Consider the following 24,237-nt stretch of genomic DNA (forward strand, 5'->3'; position numbering starts at 1 on the left):
TAGGATTAATGCAAAAACCCCCGAATTTCTTTATAACGAAGTGATTTCTCCGGTGTCATGGAGTTCTTTATAATGGGATTCGACTGCATATGCTATGTTTTTACCATTGAGAAAATGTACATCAAATTTAAAATAAAGCAATGGTTAAAACAATAAAAGTTTTCAATAATATTTACATTAGAACATAGTTTTTGAGGCATTCGGAACATGTTTAAAAGTTTGAAACCCAATTAAAAAAAAGTCTCTATTGATCATGACATCACACAAATACATTAAATATGTTATGAAGTCCATAGATATTTACATGAGGCAATATATCCACGATCGTTAAAGTAATGCGTTTGAATGATGCATTTAAACTCGAATTCTTAGGATAATATACCCTAAAGATCTGGTGCGTAAATTATTCATGATTTTGATAGCTATATGAAAGGAAACATTCTCTCAACAACTGCTTTAAAGAGTTATTAACTTCACGGATACATGAGTTACAAACTTGAGGAGAAAAAAGGAAAGTGATATTTTCATTAACTGGACATATTTTTGCTTCGGGCGTCAGCTGCTGAATATAGAATTCCTAAAGTTATTATAATATCTTCTTCTCTCTTCAAATAAAGTCGAAAATAAGAGGAATTATCGAAAATATCCACGTGAATTGAGACTTTATTCATAAATCGCCTTCATTCAGAGAAATTCTCCAGAACATGGAGTTATTGGTTCATCGCACTTTTATTAAAGTAAAATATCTATTTCTCCTATATCGCATCTGCGAGTAAAATATGCTGCTTCGCTTAATGTTTATGCTCACGGGGGAAAAAAAATTAATTCTCATCCACTGTTTTTAGGGGGAATTTCCTAAGAACCTCACATATATTAGTTTTTCCGCCTTTGAAAAAAAATATATATAGAGAGAGAGAGTGAATTCTTGGTTGATCGAATACATATTCAATATCTGAATTTTCTCATGGAAAACTCTTGATAAGAAAATTCTCTAGTGCGTAAAAGACCCATTATATCGGAGCTATTTTCAAAGATGCGATTTAGTTTTTTTTTTATGAATTCAACCGATAGATTTTGGCGATATTATTAATCATATCCATAGAGTGGAAGGAGACCTAGTGTATAGGCTAAAAATATTGAGATATATTAAGAGCTATGTGTGCATGTACTACTTTAAATGGGATGTATTGGTTATTATAAATATAGTAACCGGTTATTGTGCATATCATCTTGGTAAGTTTGATAAATTTATCATTTTTACCGGTTAATACGCATAATTAAAAAACTATAAAGCGTCGTTGTTAAATTTGATAAATACTAAAAAAATTGTCACATATACCGGAGGTTATGCATAATAACCAAGTGTCGTTGGTAAATTTGATAAATGTTTGAAGTTAATTGCCTTTATCTGTGATTATGCATAAAGCCCTTATGTAATTTGTGAAATTTATGAATATGAAAAAATTACAAATGACCCCGATATAGTAAAGTGTTTTACCATCGTACCCGATATAATGATAACAAATTTTACGATCGTCCAATATAATGATACCGTGCATGTATGGATTATCAGGTATACTAAAACGTATAGTACGATTTATCATGTTTACTAACGACGGAATGCTTTGGTATTATAATAATTTCCGGTAAAAGTGATTAATGTATAGCACCTGCTATACATTACGAAAATTTGTCAAACTTACCAAAATTCTTCGTAAGTATGCATAATAACCGCATTTTTCACTTTTACCGTAAAATATATAAGATTTTCTTCAATGTTATTGAACATATTGCTCGAACTAATCAGCGAGAAAATTGCTAAATTTATTATGATTATGAAATATGTTATTAGGTTCTCAATATACTATTTTCGAATGTTTTGATTCGTAATTTTATTTATTTTTTTTAGGATTTATTCCAAAAACTTAATATTTTATAAATTCTCAGAAATTCTATTTCGATTACGATTGCTAAGAATATTTCGGTGATACCTAGTAATGATATTTAGGGAGTATATTCAATTTTCCTATTGGGTATTCCTTATGTGCAGGGTGAGCCATAAATTCTTAGATAGCTTAAAATATGTTCTCTAACAATAAAAACTACTCTTCGTGAGAATAACTTTTTTCGCAAACCCTATTCAAATTTGCAAATTTCTTCAAAAAATGTAACTATTAATTTTAAACTATATTATAATTCATGGGATACCGTGTATAATATTGCGTTGTTTCATCTTTTTCCACGAAAACATTTGTAGAAAAACAACTTTTGATTTCCACAATGCATGTAAGAATTGAAACAGTTACAAAAAATTCAAATATGCTGGTGTAGCAAATCTACTCAATTTCCAAAAAAACAAAAAAAAAACTACAGTCGAATCCCGTTTTAATGAATAACTTTATAGCGAAAATCTCGTTTTAACGAACACTTTTCTAATTCCCCCAAAATAAAGTTACATAGGAACAATGCAAAAACCTGTAATTTCTTTATAACGATATTTCGTTTTCACGAAGTGATTTCTATGGTCTCTTGTAGTTCGTTGTAACGGTATTCGACTGTATTTAAAAACAATAATTATTATATTTTGTTGTCTGTAATTATTTACATCAATAACCTCATTTTAAAGTAGTTGACTCGCATTTTTCATGATATGAGGCTATTTCATGATATGAAACGTTGGATAATGCGTCTATTCTTATGATCTACCATATCTCTACAAACATGCTTACTACATTCATATGACGCGTATGAAATATGGAATTTTATCGCCAAGGAGCTATTATATGAAATCAAAATAAATCCGTCGGGACGAACGCAATAGCTGAAGCAGCTGATTATTTTGTTTGTACTTGGGTGGGATATATTCAGTTTTTACAAGTCTTTTCTTTTTTTTGTTCACAGACGCTCCAGCTTGTAAAGCCAGTCAAAAGACTCTCTATGGTGTAGCCCGTGGTGAAGTCGTGAACATAAGCTGTGAAGTTGAAGCCGATCCTTCGGAAGTGTCGTTCCGGTGGGCTTTGAACAACTCTGTTGAAAACTTGGAACTGCAGTCGTTTGTATCGAACGGTAGCCAGAGTATTCTGTCGTTCACGCCTAGGACTATGTTGGAATACGGTGCGCTATTATGTTGGAGCCGAAATGCAGTCGGCGAGCAAAAGGATCCCTGTGTTGTTCGGGTCATACCAGCTGGTAAGTGCGAGTCTAACCAGAAAAAAAAAACATCCTTCCGTAATTACTTTGCAATGTAGAAAAGTGTTATATTTCCGTGAATTTTTTTCATGTTAAAAGTGGAATGACATGAGACCTTATGCCGTCGAAACGAATATGGGGTTGGCTGTATCTGATCTAATAAGAAAAAATCATCTTATGGGATGGGGCCGTACATTTAATTAGTAGGGATATGCAATTTTTGTAATTACCAAATTTTAAATGGATTATAATTTGTATTATAATTATAAATAGATCTGATAAACGCAAAATTTGCCAATTTTGATATATACAGGGTGTTCTGGGAGTGCTAATGAGGCCGAGTGATCTCATCAGCCATCCGTCGTAGAGGTATAGTTGCAATTCAAAAAAATGTTCAAATGACACTGAAAAACTACCCTTCACCAGCTTTAGAAGTGAAAATACAGTGTGTTACAAAATAAGAAATTTAAATTTTTAAACGGTCCCCCTGCCCTCTAACTTCTAATTATAAAATGATTGCCCTTTCTCTCGTGAGGCCAACAAAAACATTCCACGTTTCTAAGTGCAATATTCGCTGAGATATACGAATTCAAAAATCTTAGCAACGTTTTGAAAGGACAGCATAAATGAGTTGGTAACTTTTCTCCAATACAGGGCAAAACAATTCTCGAATTGGAAGTTAGAGGACTAGAGAACCGTATGAAAGTTTATTTTGTTTTTATTTTGTGGCACACTTGTATTTCCACTCTCAAAAATGGTACAAGAAAAATTTTAAACGCTTTTGAGCATTTTTTTAAACTGAAACTATACCCCTACGGCAGACGGTTGATGAGATAAAGGCCGCATTTACACTTACAGGAGACCCCGTATAGCAGTCTATATTTCATGCTATATATTCTTTATTTAAGAAATTCCCATTAAGGAAATTAGATCTCATTCCTCGATGTCAGCTAACGAAGCGGAGCACTTTCGATCCCAGTAACCAAATATAAAGCAGCATTTGATTGGTCGAAACGGTGAATGGATGCTAGTTACATCAATCAGAAAATGCTTTGTTTACTGTTTAAAAGGATTATCTTATCAAGATTCGGGCTCTAATTTCGACATGAAGCACAAAGTTTTCTCCTATATAAATACTTGATTAGTTCGCATTTTAGTGAACTATTTTTAGGAAATTCCGGTAATGACATGAAACGTTTCTTTTTCAATCGATGTAAAATGCTCGGATATCTGAGGGGAAGAGAGGAAAAAAAAATTAGTACAGGCAGATATATCGGGTTTAGTACATAGCCGTGGGAGCTTTTATTATGCTGCTGCTGAGGTTTAAATGTTGGACACCGATTATTACCCCTAAAATTAACTCCCGACTCGGGGCTTCACATCGCATCGATGAAGGGAGTAAATGGCGTATCAAATGGGGTAGAATTAAATTTTCATGCTTAACGCACTCTCCCTCTCTCTCGGAAGACCCATCACGGGACGGTAAGGAAAATCATAATTGATTAGTAACATCGATTGCCGAATTTAGGGCGCTTTCCTGTGCATGGCTATGGCTTCGCTATGCTAAGTACCGTGCTTCGAAGTAATCAGTGTTTTTCGGAGCCCCGTGTGTTGATCATTATCTACATCCTGACCCTAATACTTAATTGAATCTAAGAGAAAAAGATAATTTTCCGAAAAGGAAGGGAGGGGAAAAAAATCGTACATTTTCGATAACTTTAGGCAGTGATTTTATTATTTTTTATGGAAATCCTAGGTGGGAAGCTTTACTGGATGAGAGTGATTTCCATTAAGGATTTTCTTTTTAACATGTACGTGATTTATTTATTGAATTTTTCTCTGCGAGTAATATAAGAAGTGGCGAATGACTACGTACACACCGTAAATAGAGATTTATCAATGATATTCGGGTAAAGAATAGACAGCACTCTTTCCTTAATGGACGGATGATGGCCGAACTTGTTGGTGGGACTCAGATTTCCGAATGCATTATCATTTGCAATTAATACTGTTCTGTTTTTTGATATCTTGATGTGTTTTTGATTAGCGTTGAGTAATGATACGGCGTAATATTCGAAAATTATAAATAATTGTCATGTTGGAGGGCATAACTTATACTGTATAACTTGCGTTCAGCTTATTGATAAATACCGTAATTTCTGAAAAAGAAAACACCCCTTACAGTAGCATTACTGCAGTTATGAAATTATTTTTCAAAACTGGGGCCATAAATCCATCCGTTTGGTGGCAGCCATTTATTGCAAAAGTTATTTCTGTAATGTTGGCGGTACACAGGCCATTTCTTCTCCACTATCATTTTAATGCAGAACTTTTATTTTAAAAAAAACCCAAAAACTGTACGTGCAACCATAAGAGTAGCCAAGGGAGTAACTGAATGAATGACCGTATGAGTTATCTTATTTAGTAACCGTATGAGTTACCTTAGTAACCATATGAACGACCACACTCACTTGGTCTCTCATACGGTCACATACCGTCACTCATTGATACGGTCAACCACCCACTAACTTGTTCACTTATACGGCCACTCACCCCTTCAATTGGTCACTCATATGGTCATGCACCCACTCATACGGTCACTAAATTAATCACTAATGCATTCACTCACATTATCAGGGTAGGTGAAATTTCCGTAAGACACATGTTTTGGGACAAACATTATACAAAAGATCGGGTTCTATTTCCGGATCTATGCATGTGCATGTTAACTGAAGTTCCATAGCCTTCTGATAAAAACCCTCGGCTCACAAGGATAACTTTAATTACAGCCATCCTGTATATCACCCAATTCTTTTTATAAATTGCGTGAGGAATTCGAAAATGGAAGACAATTTAATTTAACTGAAGAAAAACTAAAAAAAAAATCCAGTCTGTAAATTTCATAAATCGGGATTGCAGAGCGGTTTCAATTTAGTAATTAAATGCTTATTTAACACTTCAATAATTTTCTGTTCGCAAATATCTTCTATACTTGAGGTACTTTTACTGCATTCATTCTTTATATTCGTTCTCGAGGAGGCGAATTCTTCTTGAGTATGTTGGACATGACTCGATACATTATATAAGAATTTGAAGAGGAAAAAAGAATTGAACTAGAGAGAGAATTTGTTCGGGGAGGGAAAAGGGGAAGGGGACGTTCAAAGAATTTTTCGCCCGCGGTTCAAACCGAAAAGAAAAATAAATTGATTAAAATTCGATTACTGAAAAGAGAACGGGAATCGCCTCAAGCGGAAGTTTCTATGCTGCTGTTGTTGTTGCTGTTGACGTTGTTGGCCGTGACACATACTGAGACTTCTATTTCCCCTTGACTTTCTTATTTCTAACGTGTTTATGTCCTTGCTCGTGAGTGAGACCTGTGGCGATTTGTTTCAGATTATTTAAAAATGGCTCAAAAAATTACCTTTAGAGTTAAGGAAAATCACTAATTTAATGTTAAGAAAGTTAGAATTACAAGGTTTTCGATTCATATGGAAGATTGAAAGGATTTTTTTTTTTTGGACGAATTCAGTAATTTGGTACGTTAGTTAATTAGTTAGTCTGATGAATTAGAGTAAAAATTAGTTATAGTGACGTCGAAGATTCCGTGAACTTTCGTCGTTATTATAGAAGTGTCTTTATAACTGAATTTGGTGTTTTCAGGATTTTTTTTTTTTTTCAAAAAAAATTGTTCAGATGCAATTGTGTTCTACGTATGAAATTTTGTTTTTATTATGCTTAAAGTGGCCATATTGGATCGAAAAAGGTACAGGAAATGGGGAATCACATAACAACGGGTCATCACCAATTCGCGATAAAATTTTGGTGAATTGTCGGTGAAATTGCTAAATATTGTTCACAAATAACACTTGGAGAGCCAGAAGACCAGGAACAGATTTCTCCATCCTTCTTCCGAAGTCGTGGTTCGATGAAGCTGGTCACCCAAACCCTCTGGGGGACCAGCTTATATCCCCTATGGGTGCAGAGCCATAGTCAGTCTCGGGGTCCTAGCGATGCGAGTCCGTCACTATGACCACTTGACCACCATAGCGGGTGTTTACCTGTTAATTAGTTAAATAACCGCTAGTTGTTAGTTGCGGCAATTTAACACCATAGCAGTTGTTTAACTGTTGTTGCCTAGAGAAAGCATTCTGATTATAAATCCCACGTTTCATATATTCCTATCGAATATTATGTTTGACATATCAGGACGTTTTCTTATACCCCGTATAAGAAAATGTCCTTTATCGTCCTACGTTACGACGTTTCAACGTCATTTAATGATTATTGGCCTTCAACACGATACTTGCAGAACATGAAAACTCAGGCATTTAACATTTCCGCTTCCAAATATAAAAGAGAGATGGCAGCTTCAATAAAGCACGAAACAAACATAACCCTGAAAACATAAATACACCAGTCACACATACACTCAGGACACACCTTCCAGCATGCAGCGATTCTTTATAAATTCCTGAGAGTAATATTTACGAAGTGCATGTGTGGTTGAGAAGATTTTGTTAATGAAAGACGACTGAATTGAATAATATTACATGATAGAAGGCAAAAGTGTAGCAATCAAATAGCAGCTGGCAAATACGACTTTATTACACGATGTGGTTATAAAAATGTAGGCGTAAGAGAGAATTAGATGGTTGGACTAATTAAGGTCGACTGTGGATGATGTCACGCTTCGCTATGCATACGAAAATTTTCAACATCTGGCTGATTCGAAGATGGATTTAGGAAAGAGAGGAAATTGCATCCCCTTGCGGTAAATCGAACCCACGTCCTTTCACTTGCCAGCTGAGCGTACTAGACAACAAAGGCAACGATTCTCAGTCTTTCCTTAGAGCTCGTGTGCGCTGAACGGGACCGTTCATAGACGGTCGGACATAACCGCGGAGGTCGGACAGCGACGAGTGACATCATCCTCGTACAACTCGCCACCTGGTGGCCGTGACACCAATTATGAGCTTTGGTCTGAGTTAGGCCTGAGTTAGGTCATATTCATTCATTCATAATCATTCTGAATGAGATAATAATTATCCCATTCAGCACACACGAACTCTAAGAAAAGATTGAACTTGGTTGTCTTTGTAGTCTAGTCGTCTAGGGCGCTCACCCAGCAAGTGAGAGGATGTGGGCTCAATTCCCCGAAAAGGCAGTTGAATTTTCTCTCTTATTTATTTAGAAGACACCAACGAATAAGGCAAATACACAAACAAAAAATAATAAAATTCCTAATGCATTTCAACACCAATGGGTGCCGTCTTCAGAGGAAAAATTTAACCACTAGTTTCGCTGACCGAGTTTCCCATTTGGATTGAATACCAAATCTTCACGCTCGGTTGATCGGAAGAAGTACGTCTGTTCACTGTCACTATTTTCTCTCTTTCCTAAATCCGCCTGCGCATCAGCCAGCTGTTGAAAACCTTCGTAATTAAGATTTACTGGAAGGCAGGTGCAAATTTGGGAAGCTATGCAACACTGAGGAATGGACAGTAGAAACTTAAAAAAACCTGCTCCAAGAACCAGAACAAAGGTCTTTTTTTTGTCTCAGATATTAGTTTTAAAAAATATTGGCATTTCTATGACATATAACAATATATTTTTTTTTCAAATCTATCCAAAAGTTTCGAACGAACAAGGCAATCACCAACTAATTATTGTGTACGTCGCCGAATGAAAATGCGCATTTTGTCCAAATTCAATCTTCGGTCACAAATCACAAAATAGAAACGACGCTCTTTGATGCATAAGAAATGAATATCATCAGTCGTTTCCATGCTATGTGAATAACCAATCTAAGAAATCAAATTATTTGTTTTCATTAATAGAGAAAACTTCAAATGAATTTATGATATGCATATTTATGCCATCTCTAGAGGCAAATGATGTCTGTTAGAGGATTGGAAAATCACATTCTCATTAAGGCATAAAATAAAATAAAAAAATACGAAATAAACAGAAAGATCAAGAAACACATACAAAACAGAAATAAGACAAAAGTATTAATTTGTCAAATAAAAAATACACGCACAACGCAAAAAAAGCAAACTTTTTAATCTATGATGAGAAATACAAAATAAACAAAACATTTAATCAAAAATACGACCACTCAATTACAGCAATTTTGAATACTTGCAGGAAATAATTAATTGAAAATAATAATAAAATGAAAATAATAATAAAATGAAAATAATAATAAAATGAAAATAATAATAACATGAAAATAATAATAAAATGAAAATAATAATAAAATGAAAATGAAAATTCACAAGAAGAAAAAATTAACTGAGCTCAAAATCTCCTGAAAAACAAGAAAATATCCTCTCCCAATGCTGTTATTCCGAAACTACTAGGTAAGGTGAAAATCATTTCTGCCAGAGTATTTTTCGTGATATATCAAGATTAACACGATAACCATTTAAAAGACAGAAAAACATGTCTTTTTTTTCCCCTACCAAATTATTTCCTCAGCTTGAAAAGTGGAAATTAGATGATTCTCATTTTTATAGACAAGCCTTCAATTTGGATATTCATCATCATCATCATCATCCATTACCTCCTTCCGTAGAGATACATCATAACCTCAAGTAATCTGCCTAAAATGCCGATGCGCTTCAGAAGAATAACCCTTCCTCCACCCACACCAAAAAAAGGAATCCTAAAACCGAGTATTAAAAAAAAATCGATATAACCTTCGCTGTCTAACAACTTAGAGCCTTTGGAAAGAGGGGAAAAGAGTTTTTAATAGCTTTCGATGAAAAACGTGCTTCTCAAAAGCATCAGTTATTAAGCTTGACGGCGGAAAAGCGGCTACCCTAAGTGCTTTTACCCATCTCTTATATACCTTTCTTTTCTTTCATATTTTCACCTTTCTTTGCAGTTCCTCTATATATGCTGTTTTTTTTTTTACTTGCCGTGGGAAAGCTGCTTAACAAAGAAAACAGTGATAGGTTGCGGGAAAGCACGTCACCTCCTAGTCTTTTCCACTGAAAATCACCAAAAAGCTTTTATGGCCATAGTCTCTACAGCTAGTGATTAGGAAAGCTTGGATAAAAATATATATTATAATATGTGTGGTGGACGGCATTCGTGCCTAGTATAGTTCCTTTCTCTCATTATTATGCTTTCCTTATTTTATTTTTTGTATTTTTTTTTATTTCTATCGTTGGTTCGTAATATGGTTCGTCTCTCCTGCTCTAACATGTATGGAGTTTCCTCTTACACGCACTATCCGGAACGTTTTTATATGCAGGTGATGGTCCGTAAGAAAGTTTCTGGCCGCCGCCGAGAGCGTTTTCAGAAATACGAGGACGAGAAATCGATGGGATACTACATGGTATAAACGCGAACAGCTTGCGGTACTTGATACGTTTTTATTTTCTGTATCCAGTGGTGCATGTGATACTAGCGTTAGTGTGGCCCGGAGAATTTTCTTTTTCCTTATCTTTTGGAAAATAAGTCCTTTATGGTCTCTAATACGTGATTACACATAAAAAGGGATTTCTGTGGATTGTGGAAAGTTTTATATTGCATTACAAAAATACTGGATTCTCGACTACATGCGGGTAAAATATTTTCCTGCATATATATTCCACGGATGATACAATGAAAAACCTCATCTGAATTTCTTACTATTCCATTTCCTAATGTGTCATTAGGGGCCGTTCAAGTATTACGTCAGCAAATGTTTGGCCTTTTTTTATTACAACCCCCCCCCTTGTCAGCAAAATTTCTTTAGCACTGCCCCTACCTCCTAAAGCGTATTGGTGGGATCAGAAACATACGTGGGAGGGGAGGGGAATAGAGGGATCGGGCCCCCCCCCTCCCCATACGATAAAAATATTTTTTTAATGCAAAATATAATTTATTTAGAAAATTAAAATTTCGAAAGAAAATAACTTTATATGTTATTATAATCAATTTCTGCTAATTTCAATGCCATTTGAAAGGTAAGAACTCAATTTCTCTTGAAGAAATGCATTGTGACCCACCCTTTAAGCCATATATGGCAAACCCTTGACCCGCAGACCAAATATGGCCCTGAAGATATCTGATGTGGTCTGCCCCCTCAAACCTAATTTTGTAAAAATGAACTAAGCGGCACATTTACAAATCGCTTAAATGAACCGTGGCACGATTCCAGAGTATTTAAGTGGCCCGTGGTATATTTTCAGGTCACTGAAGTAGGCCTCGAAGATCACTTTCACATTCAAAGATCGCTTAAGTAACCCGCGACACAGTTCGAGAACGCTTAAACGATCCGTGGCACATTGAGAGATCCCTTGCTTGACATGTGGCACAGTTTTCGAGGACTTAAGCGGACCCCTATTGCGGTTCTACATCACTCAAGTTACCCGCAGAACATTCCCAGATTACTTAAGTGATCCGTGGCATAATTACGGTTAACTCGAGTGATGCGTGGCACAGTTCTAGAGTGCTTAAGCGACCTTGGCACATTTCCTGAGCACTTGAAGGAACCGTGAAACATTTAGAGATCACTGAAGTGGCTCTGCAGGGGGCTTATCAATCGAGATAATGTTAGTTCAGGTACTCAATAAATCTTTATCGAAAGGTTTTTTTTCGCGTTTTTGTAGTACAGAATAAGATGTCATTAAGAAAATTACATATCTTCTTAAAGGGTGGTATGACGTAAGCATCATCCAAACACCCCCATCGATGCTGACGTAATGCTTAAATGACCCCTTACGCATTGTCTGCACCTTTATTTTCTGAGAGGTTGGCTCCTTGACTTATCGTCAATAACTGTCATTCGTGGCCGACTCCAATAGAGCAGGTTTTTCAACCGCCGTGGCTTGAAAGGACATTAGGTGTGCCGTGATAATTTTTGTAACGAAATTGATTACATTATTTTTAAAAAGTTCAAACACCATTTTATAATTTATAATTAAGATTTGTTTCAGAAATGTTAATTGTCTTTTTATTAGAATAAGTAATACATTTTTTCTCTCAGTTAATAATTAGATCATTGAAACCTTTTCTGTTAAATCTTAATTGAAATGTGCCACGAGATCAGAAAGGTTGGTAAACACTGCAATAGAGAATATTGTTAACAAAATTTGCTTATAACGTCAATGAAAACACGACGTACTCGAGTATAACAATGCATTTACGTCAATTATTTTGACATATTAATTCATCCCAATTACAGTAAGGATGCGACTCGTATTCGAGACATTCTTGTAATTTTGCCCTTCCCCTTCGCTTTTATCAAAATGTCTCGTTTTTTAACAAAGCTTACTTTTCATAATTTTTAATGAAATTGGTGATGAAGCCAATTTGTATAATTCACTTATTATTACATTATAATGAGTATAACATATATACAGAGAGGCTTTCTATATAACGACCTCCTCTTAACTTCTGTAATCACTGAACAACGGCCATATTTACATGGAACGCATTCTACTGGATTAATATTGAGCTTAATCTCCGAACAAACGCCACTTTTGGACATGCGAACAAAAAAATTACATATCTATATGAAGAAAACAAGGCGTAGACTTTTTCGCCAAGGACTTCCCCCCCGCTCACTTGAACCCTACAAAATAGTATAGATAACAGTAATGAGACAATAGCTGTTTTTTTAGATATATCGAAAGCTTTTGGCACCGTTAATCATGAAATTCTACTAACAAAACTATATTCAATTGGAATAAGAGGTAATATGTTTTACTTATTCAAATCATATCTTTCGAATCGCTGTTAATACGTTAAAATCAACGATATAATAAGCAAGTGTTTGCCCATCAGAGGTGGTGTATTTCAGATTTGAAGTTTTTTTAAGAATTTCTCCTTATCTACATAAATGACCTGTGTAATCTTGACATAAAGGGAAAATGAGCTTCGCCGACGACACATTGCTTCTATATTCATTGAACATTGATCATTTTTGTCACACCATGGTCATTTTCTGCACACGAGGCTAATTAGACCAGGACCTACAATTTATTGCCGAATTCGAACGGCAGGCTTGTTTCTTTTGTACTCATCGAGAGGTTGGTGCGCTATCCCCTCGATGGGGGACTCCGTGCGGTAGCAATTTTTTTTGCGGTCATTTCGATGTTTTTGTTGTACCCCTGTATCAGGAGTTTTCTGACCCGGACGAACCGGGTATCGAACTCGCGATACCTCTAAACATCCTTTGGTACTTTAGGCGAGTATATTCATCAAAGAATTAAAATAATCTAAATATTAATATAAATGAAGACCATTAATATTCCTATCAACCGATATGAATATTAATGTTAACAAAACTAAATATATGCGTTTCAAATAAAAAGAAACTGACAATATCATAACTCTTTGAGTTCTCTCTAACATATCACGATAATTTCTGTCAAGTACTAACAAATTGTAACTGCCAACACTTAGAGGAAGCTTCAAATATTAAATTCCTTGGAATTCACATAGACTCTAACCTAAAACGGAAAACCCATATAAAAAATGTTTCAAATAAATTAAGATTTTTTTCTAAGCAATTTTATTTAATCTAAAATTCAAAGTTAATAATGATTTTTTACTAACACTGTACAATGCCTGGATTCAATCTCAAATAAATTATGGCCTCACAGCATGGGGGAGGAGACTATATCCCCAACATTAATGAAGTTTTACGAATGCAAAATAAATTTATCAAAATTTTACCTAATTTAAATGGAAGTATAACTTTGACTAACAACACAAATCTTAGCATCTTATCCATCAGACACTTTTTCATTAAAAGTGAAAAAATTTCATTTCTTTAAAATCTGTATTGCCGTTTACAAAATAAGAGTTCAGTGCAATAAACGCAATATTATTAGTCGTGGGGGGATGACCAAATCAAATTTTAGTTATATAAAGATAGAATATTAGAATAAAAATATTTTGTGTAAAAACTTCATTTACTTAGCTCCGAAACAAAACAATAGACTACTGATCGATATCCAAAATAAAAAATAATGAACACTCCTTCAAAAATTGTTAAAAAATTTCAGACTTCTTCCATTACTAATATTGAACAATATTTTTAAAATGTCGTATTTGACGTCTCGGTGGTTATTTGTCGTTTACACTCTAAACCTTAGACAACGCTATAACATCTGATATTGTATTTTATTAAAACTGGAAATCTTGTTTGCCACACAATGATACCCAAATATTTCACGCCAAATTTATTCATTAATTTGTATTTTTTTTTAAATTGTCATCTTCATAAATCTAATAAATTATGACTATTAATGAACACCGTTCCAGTCATACGTGATGAATTGTATTTATATATTTGTGAATTATGTGCTTGAAATGAATTGTATAGAGATCACGTCATTTATCTACGATCACCAGTATGGATCGTATGATCCCTTGGTGATTTTATTTGTTCTCCGGCATGTAAATGATGTATGAATGAATAAATAAATGAAAATAAGTAAGTATTTCATTTTTTAATATATAATAAATTTTACGCATCCAATGCGTTACAGAACCACTTCTTTGAATTAATTATAGTTCGGATTGTTGTAATTTTACGGACATTCGGTTTTTCTTCAAGTTCTCAGCAACGGCCACATTTTCACCGTCCCGTTGGAGGTCGTGGTTTGGTTTTTTAATTCACATGAATATAAACATTAATCTCATGTATTTCCTATGTAAACCATTTCGATTAAAGTCATACTTTTTTCTTGCTGGGTCATTGGTAACCAATATTCATAAATTTCGCCCTCGCAATGACAAAACTTTTGGCGAGAATTAGTGATATTCTTTATTGATGATCCTGATTAACCACTATTCTTTCCGCGATCAAGTATAGCCAGTGATGAAAACTTTCATGCACAGCATTTGGTTGCATCTGATTATGCTCACCGTCTAGAAATCTGCTTCCAGTAAAATGACTCCGAGCAAATTGGGGCAACTCCGACGCTCTTCATATAAGCCAAGTTATTTTCACTTAAGGTCTGATATAAATACAAACTCTAATATATATACGACATATGAAATATCTATATACTATATCTATATCTATATACTATATCTATATCCTATATATGAAATAGCATGGCCTGACTGACTGACTGAATGAATCATCAACGCTGAGCCGAAACCGCTGAAGCTATAAATATGAAATTTTGTCAGTTTTATTTCATGACGTAAAATCTAACTGAGAAGGTTTTTTTTTTTAAATTCGATCCCTAAGGATGTCATGGCATGAGTGTTCAATGGTAACATGGAGATAACACGCCGAGCTGAAACAACACCACCTATAGAAGATGTTCTTCTGTAGGTGGTGTTTGCCGAAACCCTGATGCTATAGTAATGATATTTATTCAGTAGTTTTATTTCAAGACTAGTTAAGAAGGGATTTTTTTGAAATTCTACTGCCAAGGGGGGTCATGAAGGGGACTCAAAGGTAACAGGAAGTAATCACGCCGAAGTGAAGCTACAAATAGAAAATTTATTCAGTTGTTTTATTTTATGATCACTAAGGAGGGACTTTTCGAATTTCAACCTCTAAAAGGGTTATGAGGAAGTGTATAGGCTATATGGGGCAATCATTCCCAATCCAAAACCACTGTAGCTATAAAAATGAAATTTGGTCAGCATTGCATTATAGATACCCACTAAGGCGAGATTTCTGAAAATCCCTCCTTGGGTGGACCCATGAGGTGTTCGAATGTTATATGGGAGGAATCATCGCCGAGTAATTTTCAGATCACCAAATTTACGCGAGTGAAGCTACGGGCACAACAGCTAACCATTGATAACACGCAATCATTTGCATTAAATCTAATTTCACGCGTTTCACTCATCGAGTCAATGTTTTCCTCGTCAGTTAACACTGATTAAACATTAGACATCATCCTGGAGTCTGAAAAAAAAAATTAACCAAAATTAAAATGAGTTCACACACAAACAAAACTGTTTATGAAAATGCATTCAAATTCCTTGACGTCAGAGAAAAAAACAGTTATTGAATTAGCTTTGTGTTTGAGCTTAGCTTTCGAATGAGCCGCAAGAGATAAAAATTAGCTTCCGAATTTAATAAGTGGTAGCTTCATTACGAAAAATTCATATAAGGAATTACAGGAATATTGGAACAAACTGTTCGTTCAGGAGTTCTAATCCAATGGAATGAATGATGAAAATAGTATCTGTATGACTGTATCTGAGGGTCACCATTAAAGCAAAGTGGAGGGGGGATTAGATACATTATTTAAGCAGACTACTCGCGAGACTATTATTTATCCGTAAAAAAGGAGTAGCCGTTTTAAGAGAGGTTTTTCTATATTGTCCGTCTAATCAATTTATCTATTTAATTTGGTCGGCACTTTTTCCGGAAAAAATATACAATCCGTATTTGTTTCTGCATTGTATAGCATATACAAATACAACGCCATAACAGGCAAAATGTCCAACGAGATGGCTGAATACTTTCCACCACATAAACTTATAATACTCCCCACCATATCAAAGGCTCCGAATGATCTTATATCAGAATACATTGCACTAGAATCGCAATACATATGCATATTCCGAATTCCTTCACCGAAGTAGAAATTAATAGGACTACGCTTAGAGCGTTACACGCATCAGATCATTTCATATTTGAATTTTCTCTGGGACAAAAATTCATATATGTGACTAGAAAGTCTTCACAATAACTATTTCTCTATAACATTGAATATATTTTTTCGTGCATGATATATACAGAATATATATATGTATATATATATATACACACACACATACCGGATATCCTTAGATGCAATATACATACACTTGCGGTGCTGACTAAGGGGTATTCACTGCTCGTGTGTGTGGCCAGATCCCATTTCAATGTACTCCAGGCCAGGAAAAAAAAAAGTAGAAACGGGAAGATCAGGAGCAGGGTCCTTTTCACAGGAAACGCTCGCTGATAAATGATTTCTTGACAGAAATTCAATTTATAGGCGACAAAGCGGACTCTGAATCCAAGAAACGGAAGACGGAAACTCTTCTGAATATTGCGTGTATGGAAGAAATACAAAATAGTAAAATAGCATTTTTATTTTATCATTTTTTTTTATTCTACTCCTTCGATATTTTGAATCTTCCAACAAAAGGAATAGAATTTTCGCCACTTTTCCATTGAAATTTTCATTCCGCCATTACTATTTCTTCTCTTGGAATGAAAAGAGAGGACACAAGTTCGCGAACAAAATAACAATAAACTACTTTCTCCTATTTACATTTCTTATTATATCCGCCATTTCTTTTTTTTCCCATGAAAAGATCTGTATTTTCTCTTAGAAATACTTTAATCGCTTTGTTATGCATTATTACTGAAATCAATTTATTTTTCTTCGTCTCATGTTATAAGCAGCTGATACGAGCTTATGGTGTTTAAGTGTTTCTCTCGCACTCTCTCTCTTTCTTTACCCTCACAAAATAAGAGAAATGATCGCGCTATCTAAAGAGAGTTCTAGAAATTTTCATAAGAAAGGAAATATAATTTCTTTCAATTTAATTTCAGTTTCACTCAATGTTCTGTTATACAAGTAGTATGCCTTACAAATGGCTGTGGATGTACAGAAAGAGAATTTGTTAACCAGATGGGATTGTAATTTTCTTATCGATGGAAATTGAATTTTTCTTTCTCGAAGTTTTGACCGAATTTTTTTCGAAAAACTGACGATAAATAGCATTAATATATATAGAATCCCAAGTTACTCTCATCGATAGTTTTGGGTATAAAGTATGCATAGGGTTCCTTTATCCTGGAATTACTCGGAAACCGTTGATTCTAGATGCACTCATCCAATTAGAGAAAGCGTCCAAAAAAACTTCGAATTCGTCATTCATACTGCTACTTAACCGTCCATGCACCTCGGACACACTCCTCTTGGGAATTTCTAACGAATCGGCGTAGGTCAGAATATGTGTTCTGAATTTGTGGCCTTAACGTATTCATGTAGTAGAGTTGCTTCGCGTTCATGCTGCCAATCTGTCTTCCATTTTATCAAGTAAAGATGGAAATGCTTGAATTTTCATGTTATGTCAGTATCGTGTTGTAGGTCTGCCTGCTCTCTGCGGAGATACTTTTTTGCATGGGAGACCGTCATTCATACTGCAAGTGGTTGTATAGTTATCAAAACAAAAGAATTGATGCACGTGGGAAGAATGTTTTTCAGTCCATAAAACCAAGTTTTTCAGGAGACTAAAAAAAAGTCGGGAATAAGTGTATTTTTCTCCTTTATGCCATATATTTCTTTATATTACTTTTCAGCGGACTGAAAGCGTTTTTCCACTAGTGGTCAAATTGCATGAAAGAGCGAGTGCGAACTAACGGAGTTTTTTTAGTGCAATATTTGTTGAAACATTTGAATTCAAAATGAGACAAAAAGGAAGGGAAAAAACGGCGTAAACTAATGGAAAACGATTTTCCTCATTTATGCTGTACTTTTTACCAAAATCGTCTAATATTTGACTTCTAATATCTCAGCGAATATTGCACTCAGAAAAGTGGATTGTTTTTAGTTGGCATAAATTGAGATCTTTCTCTAATTGACTTCTTTAGAACATTGTGACCAAAAAAAAACGTTCTTATTGCACGGCTTTCTATGTTTTCACTCTCGAAACTGATACAGAGTGATTTACGAACACATTTTGATCACTTTTTATACTAGAAGCATACATCTACGACGAACGGTTGATAAGGAAAAGGCTGCATCAGGATTTACAGGGCACCCTGTAGTTCAAGGGTGCACAACATCCAGCCCCAAAGCCAAATGTGGTTCGCTAAGTGGTTCCGGTAAAAAACTACCAATGTACATAACACGATGGAAACCTAGCCTGATCAGATTTCGTACATAAAAATACGAGAAATCGGAATCTAAGCGGGACATCAATAACTATTGAAAAGAAATTGTCTTTCAATGCAAGTAAAGTTGCTAACTACAACCCAAAAAATTTAGACTCTGCCTCAGTTCTGGGCTGGAACAGATCTTGGCAACAAGAATGGCGGCACAGTTGTGGTGTTCATTCAGCCGAGACATTTGTCAAAAACAAGTGAAGTTACAGCAAAAACTTTCGTCAGAGGCAAGTAAAGTTGCAGCAAAAACATTCGTCAAATGCAAGTGTAGTTGCCAGTTACAGCCAAAAATTGGGTCGCACGCAAAAATTTATAAGACACGAGAATAATCTCTCTTGACTTCAATATTCGTAAGCGTGGTTGAAAATAAGGGAAAAGAACGGGAAGTTTTATGAACGAAGGTGAGACAGCCAAAATCACGAGATTATCCCGAGAAATATGTCATATGGTCACCGTATATATACAAGTTTCTGGCCCGCGACCTACAGAAATGCCACATACCTGATTGAAAAGATTATGCACCCCCTCTGCTATATACTGGCAATTGTAACTGGAAGCATATTTGTGCATTATCAGAGCAGCCATTACAGAAAGAGATGATAGACAGATGTGAAGGTATAACAAGAGAAAAGCAGACGCGAAACTCCGCGCTGTGCAATATTAAACGTGTAAGGGAGGTGCAGTCGATTATGAAAGCGCTTTCAGGTTCAATTCCCGAAACTCACAAACTATTCGATGCGTTATCGATTCGTGAGCCGCAGTTTAGGAGTCGGAAGTAATGACTCAAGAACAAGCGACGCTCATCCGGATTTGCTTCCTGAATCACGAGCCATGCTGAGATCAAGGTTTTCGATATCAGGCACCATTAAACAACTGACTTTCCTTGAACTATTGGTGTCACCGCGGACGTGCATTATTGAACTGACATACACCATAAATCGCTTGGCTGCGAATCTCGAAATAATTAGGTACCAATAATTAGAATATAATGGTAAATCACAACCACGCGGTCTCCTGCAGTGAGAATGCAAATCAATTTCTGCTTAGAATAGTTTCCATATTTTTACCATACCTGCAGAGGGATATAGACTTGGTTGAAGGGCTGCAGAGAAGAGCTACGCCTGTCCTTGTTGGCGCACGGGACTTGGGTTATGAAGAGTGACGATGTCTACATTGGAGAAACGTAGGTGTTGGGTGCGATATGACCGAAGTGTTCAAAAGTTCAAATGGGATGGATATGATGGACCGTGAATAATGACCATCAATCGACTGCTGTGATAAGGGGGGCAACCAGTCGCAATTGGTAAGGGACAAATCTAGGCTGTGATGTCACAGGGAATTTTTGTCCAATAGGGTTGTTCATAAATGGAATACCTTACCCCCGGAGGTAGTAAATTCTGCCACAATCAATTAACCCGTTTGAAAAGAAATCCGATAAACACGTTGGGGTAAATCGAGAGGTCATCCATACTTAGAATAAGATAACCATAATTACATTTTGTGGGCATTGTATAATATTTTATCATGTATAGCCTATACAGCCGAATCCCGTTTTAGCGAACTCCAGAGACCACTGGAGAAAACACCTCGTTGTAACGAAATTTCGTTATAAAGGAATTACAGGTTTACATTGTTTTTATGTAAACTTTTTTGGGGGCTTAGAAAAGTGTTCGTTAAAACGAGATTTTCGCTATAACGGTATTCGACTGTATTGTTTATACTTTCCTTGATTGCATTTTTTATTGGGTATTGATGTATTATAGAAATATATGACAGCCATATTTGTTATGGACATCTTTTTCTCAACCACCTCACTGAGCATTTTGCCTATCGTGGCCCTGTATTTGTATTAGTCGATAAATGTTAAATTTATAATGAATCTAAATGCCAATTGCTTCAAGTGCGAAATTTCAAATTAAAATTTATACTTGGGGACTTCTACTTCCGTAGTTATATACACTTCTAGGTCATCCCCTTCAGAATATCTGAGGAATTGGCACATGCCGGAATGTGTGGGTCTCACTTATAGCTTATGTATGCTGTCAGGAGTGGTGTTGTTTTCGCGTTGTCTGCAACAACTTTACTTCTCACCAACTCCGATCGTGTCGTCATAACAGAATTTAATGCCGATCAAGGTTGAGATGCAGATTCCATCTATCGATGGTTGCTCCAGGTTCGATATATATATTCTATACAGGCATGCGTATGCAAATAAAGAGATATGGAACCAATCAGAGTACGGTGCTGCGGTCGGCAACGCCTGTATAACACAACAAGTGTCTCAACAACGTAGTATTTAATTGTGTATTATTTTATTTTTAGTTATAACATGTCGTGTATCACGTTCTGGGACAGTGGCATAACTGTGTAATCAACGTATTTCGATGTATATTTCACAGTCCTAATACGTAGTTAGCAGACCAGGGTGGTCATGAGCCCTTTATTGCAACTAGACTTAAAATTGAATCACATACTGTAAGGGAAAATCTCATTCCAGCCTAATAGTAATGTATATATACTGTATTTACATTTCTTCACAGATTTTATTCTCATTATTATGGAGTGAGATACTCTCAGTGCCACTCTCTGTGGAGAGACTTTTTCAAATGGAAGACCGACAATGCAGTGTTGAAGATAATTACAGTCAAACCTCACTAGCGGGTCACCGCGCTAACGCGTCACTCAGCTTACTTTCTTTTAAATTCCAGATTATCTTCTGTGGCGTTCTTATGTTGTTAATGCGTCCCACCCTCCGCTTAAGGGGGTGGTCAATTCGTGAAAGCATTCCTTCAAAATTTCTATTTAAATAGGAAATTGTTCATATACAGTGTTAACGATAAGCTCAATTTCCGCAATCATTTTGATGGTTTCTTCGCCGTTGGGGGGACAGAGCCATCACCCTCAACTTCACCCACATTACAAGTGAAGTTTGATGGGCCTTCAGTCTGGGAGTCCGGCTCTAAGAAGTGAAAGCCCTATGATCCCCCTACCAAACGGTAATTTCCGGAAACCAATAATTGAGTCCTGTACACTGCTATAAAATTAAACATAGCTTTTTTTTCCTCCTTATATGTAAAAACCATATCCTACCATGAAAACATTTTACTGCAATTGATACTGTTTTAATACGTCAATCAATTGATTTTAAATTGATTTTTGAAATGCGAGATGAACAGATTCTTCCCATTCTTTCATGGATTCATTCTCACCTTCCACGTATTATTTATGTACATGAAAAATCCAAATAGTGTAACGTTTTCTTCGGAAATGTACCACAATAGATAAATGACAGTGCTGGAAATATTTTTGAATATCCTAATTTTTTTCCAAAGCTTTATTTCCCTCTCATAACATTTCCTTATAACTTAAATCAAATACTTTTCGAGCAAGGAACCTCTATAAGATAAATCCATCAACATCATGTCCCTAATCAAATTATATATGAATATAAAAGAGAAACGAACAGAACTTCTCTCTAAAAATGTTGCAGTGTCTTCCGCAGCTTTTTTCGCTACCTACAAAAAAAAAAAGGTCCCTTTCAATGTTTACATGTCTCTATTATTTCCCCCCTTTCATATACAAAATTCCTTAAAACCTTTTTCATCCAATTTCCCTGACCTGGCTGGAACACAACATTTCCATGCAAGCACAGCCATTAATCACTGCGTATAAAATTCTGTGTGTGTGTTGCTTCTAGTTCGGTTACGTGAACGTAACAAGAGGAACACATAGTGAAGGTGAAAATAAGTCCCGGGAGGGGAACCAAACGCAGAAAAATGGCGAGATGCTTACTTAGGTATGTCATTCCTAATTCCTCCCGACGGCATATATCTGAACTGGAATCCTCGATAATTCGCTATGACTTCGGAACCGTGTTATTCCCACACACACACACATTCTCTCTCTCTCTCTCTCTCTCTCTCTCTCTTACCTCCACACACAAACCATCACCTTTCACAGTTCTTTCTTCTCTCCTAACTTTTCCATTTCTTGGAATGCTTCCAAAACATATCTTTGGAGGATTTTACGCTTGATGTTCTAGGATGTTGCATTATTTATGCTCAGAGGCATACACATACGCATTTCTATTTTCTTTCCGCTTATGACTCATCTTCGCGTTTGACCGTAAATTGCTCTTCCTTGTTCCTTGGATCGAAACTATAAATCAGAATCAAGAAATGGGTGATTTTTCGTATAATAATACTTCGGTACCGGAACCACTTCGATATAAAAGAGCAGACACGTAAACTTGAGAACAATTGCCTTCTTTAAGTGTTTTTGTTTTTGGTACCTATCCAGGTGGAAAAGAAATTCATAATAATGAAAATTTATTGCGTTTCCTTGCTATTATTTCAACAAAAAGTTTGTCAAGTACAGTAAAACCTAAGTTGGACACCTACGGTTCCATTAAAGTCTGTCCAAGTCAGAGATATGTCCAAGGTACGAAGAAATATTTTACGGCACCATTAAAATGCTTTATTTTTTAGAATATGACAAAAAACTATGCATAAGCATTAAACATTTGAATAAGTGTTGGAAAATAATTTTGTACGAAATATATCTTTAATTACCAACGATATTTCACAGTGAAAAAAATTTAGCAATAATTAAATATGTATTTTTGGGTGTAGCCATTTCATATTCGTTTTTTCACTTCGATTGTTTCAGGTTGATCCAAAGTCACCAAACATTCGATAACTTAATTATTCTTTTCGGTGGTCAAGTCCACAAACTATCGTTCGTGAGAAACCCCCATACAGCAGCAGGGAGGCCGATCTCACCGTTAAAAAGTCTCGCCACATAGCAACAGGCACAACGGTACAATTATTCAATCACTGCATTTCACTCATACTTAAAAAAAACTTATGGAGGCTGGCAGCGCGCTACAAATATACGATATAAATATATCAAGCATTGCACAGGAACGAACGTCACGCCAAGTTCACAATACGTACACGCACATTCCAACATATACCAATTCGTTAAAAATTTCGCAGAGGAATGTCGACGAAGTGCATGTGTGGTTTAGTAGTAGCAGTGTCCCAGGGCTGGAATCTTTGTAGGGCCTCCAGCTCATATTTTCACGGGCTGTGAAAATCTTCACTATCTAGAGTGAAATTATAGTGTGAAAAAAAATGAAGATAATTATCGTTCCGCGCCTCTGGACTGGAGCCAGGGCTAGTTCTGAAACA

At 35.7% G+C, this 24,237-nt stretch overlaps 1 protein-coding gene across 1 annotated transcript in view; it reads left to right on the forward strand.

Moving 5' to 3' along the window:
* The window catches only part of LOC149087103 (neural cell adhesion molecule 2-like), a 143,792-nt gene that overhangs the window by 99,676 nt on the left and 19,879 nt on the right, over positions 1-24,237 (forward strand). The window contains exon 7 of the mRNA XM_089231351.1: positions 2,902-3,189. Coding sequence (XP_089087477.1) covers positions 2,902-3,189 — 288 coding nt within the window. The remainder of the gene's footprint in view (positions 1-2,901; positions 3,190-24,237) is intronic.

This window comes from Pholcus phalangioides, unplaced genomic scaffold (assembly GCF_987345545.1).
Source record: "Pholcus phalangioides strain wild (caught in Gottingen) unplaced genomic scaffold, Ppha-v1.0 ptg000004l_1, whole genome shotgun sequence".
Classification (NCBI taxonomy): domain Eukaryota; kingdom Metazoa; phylum Arthropoda; class Arachnida; order Araneae; family Pholcidae; genus Pholcus; species Pholcus phalangioides.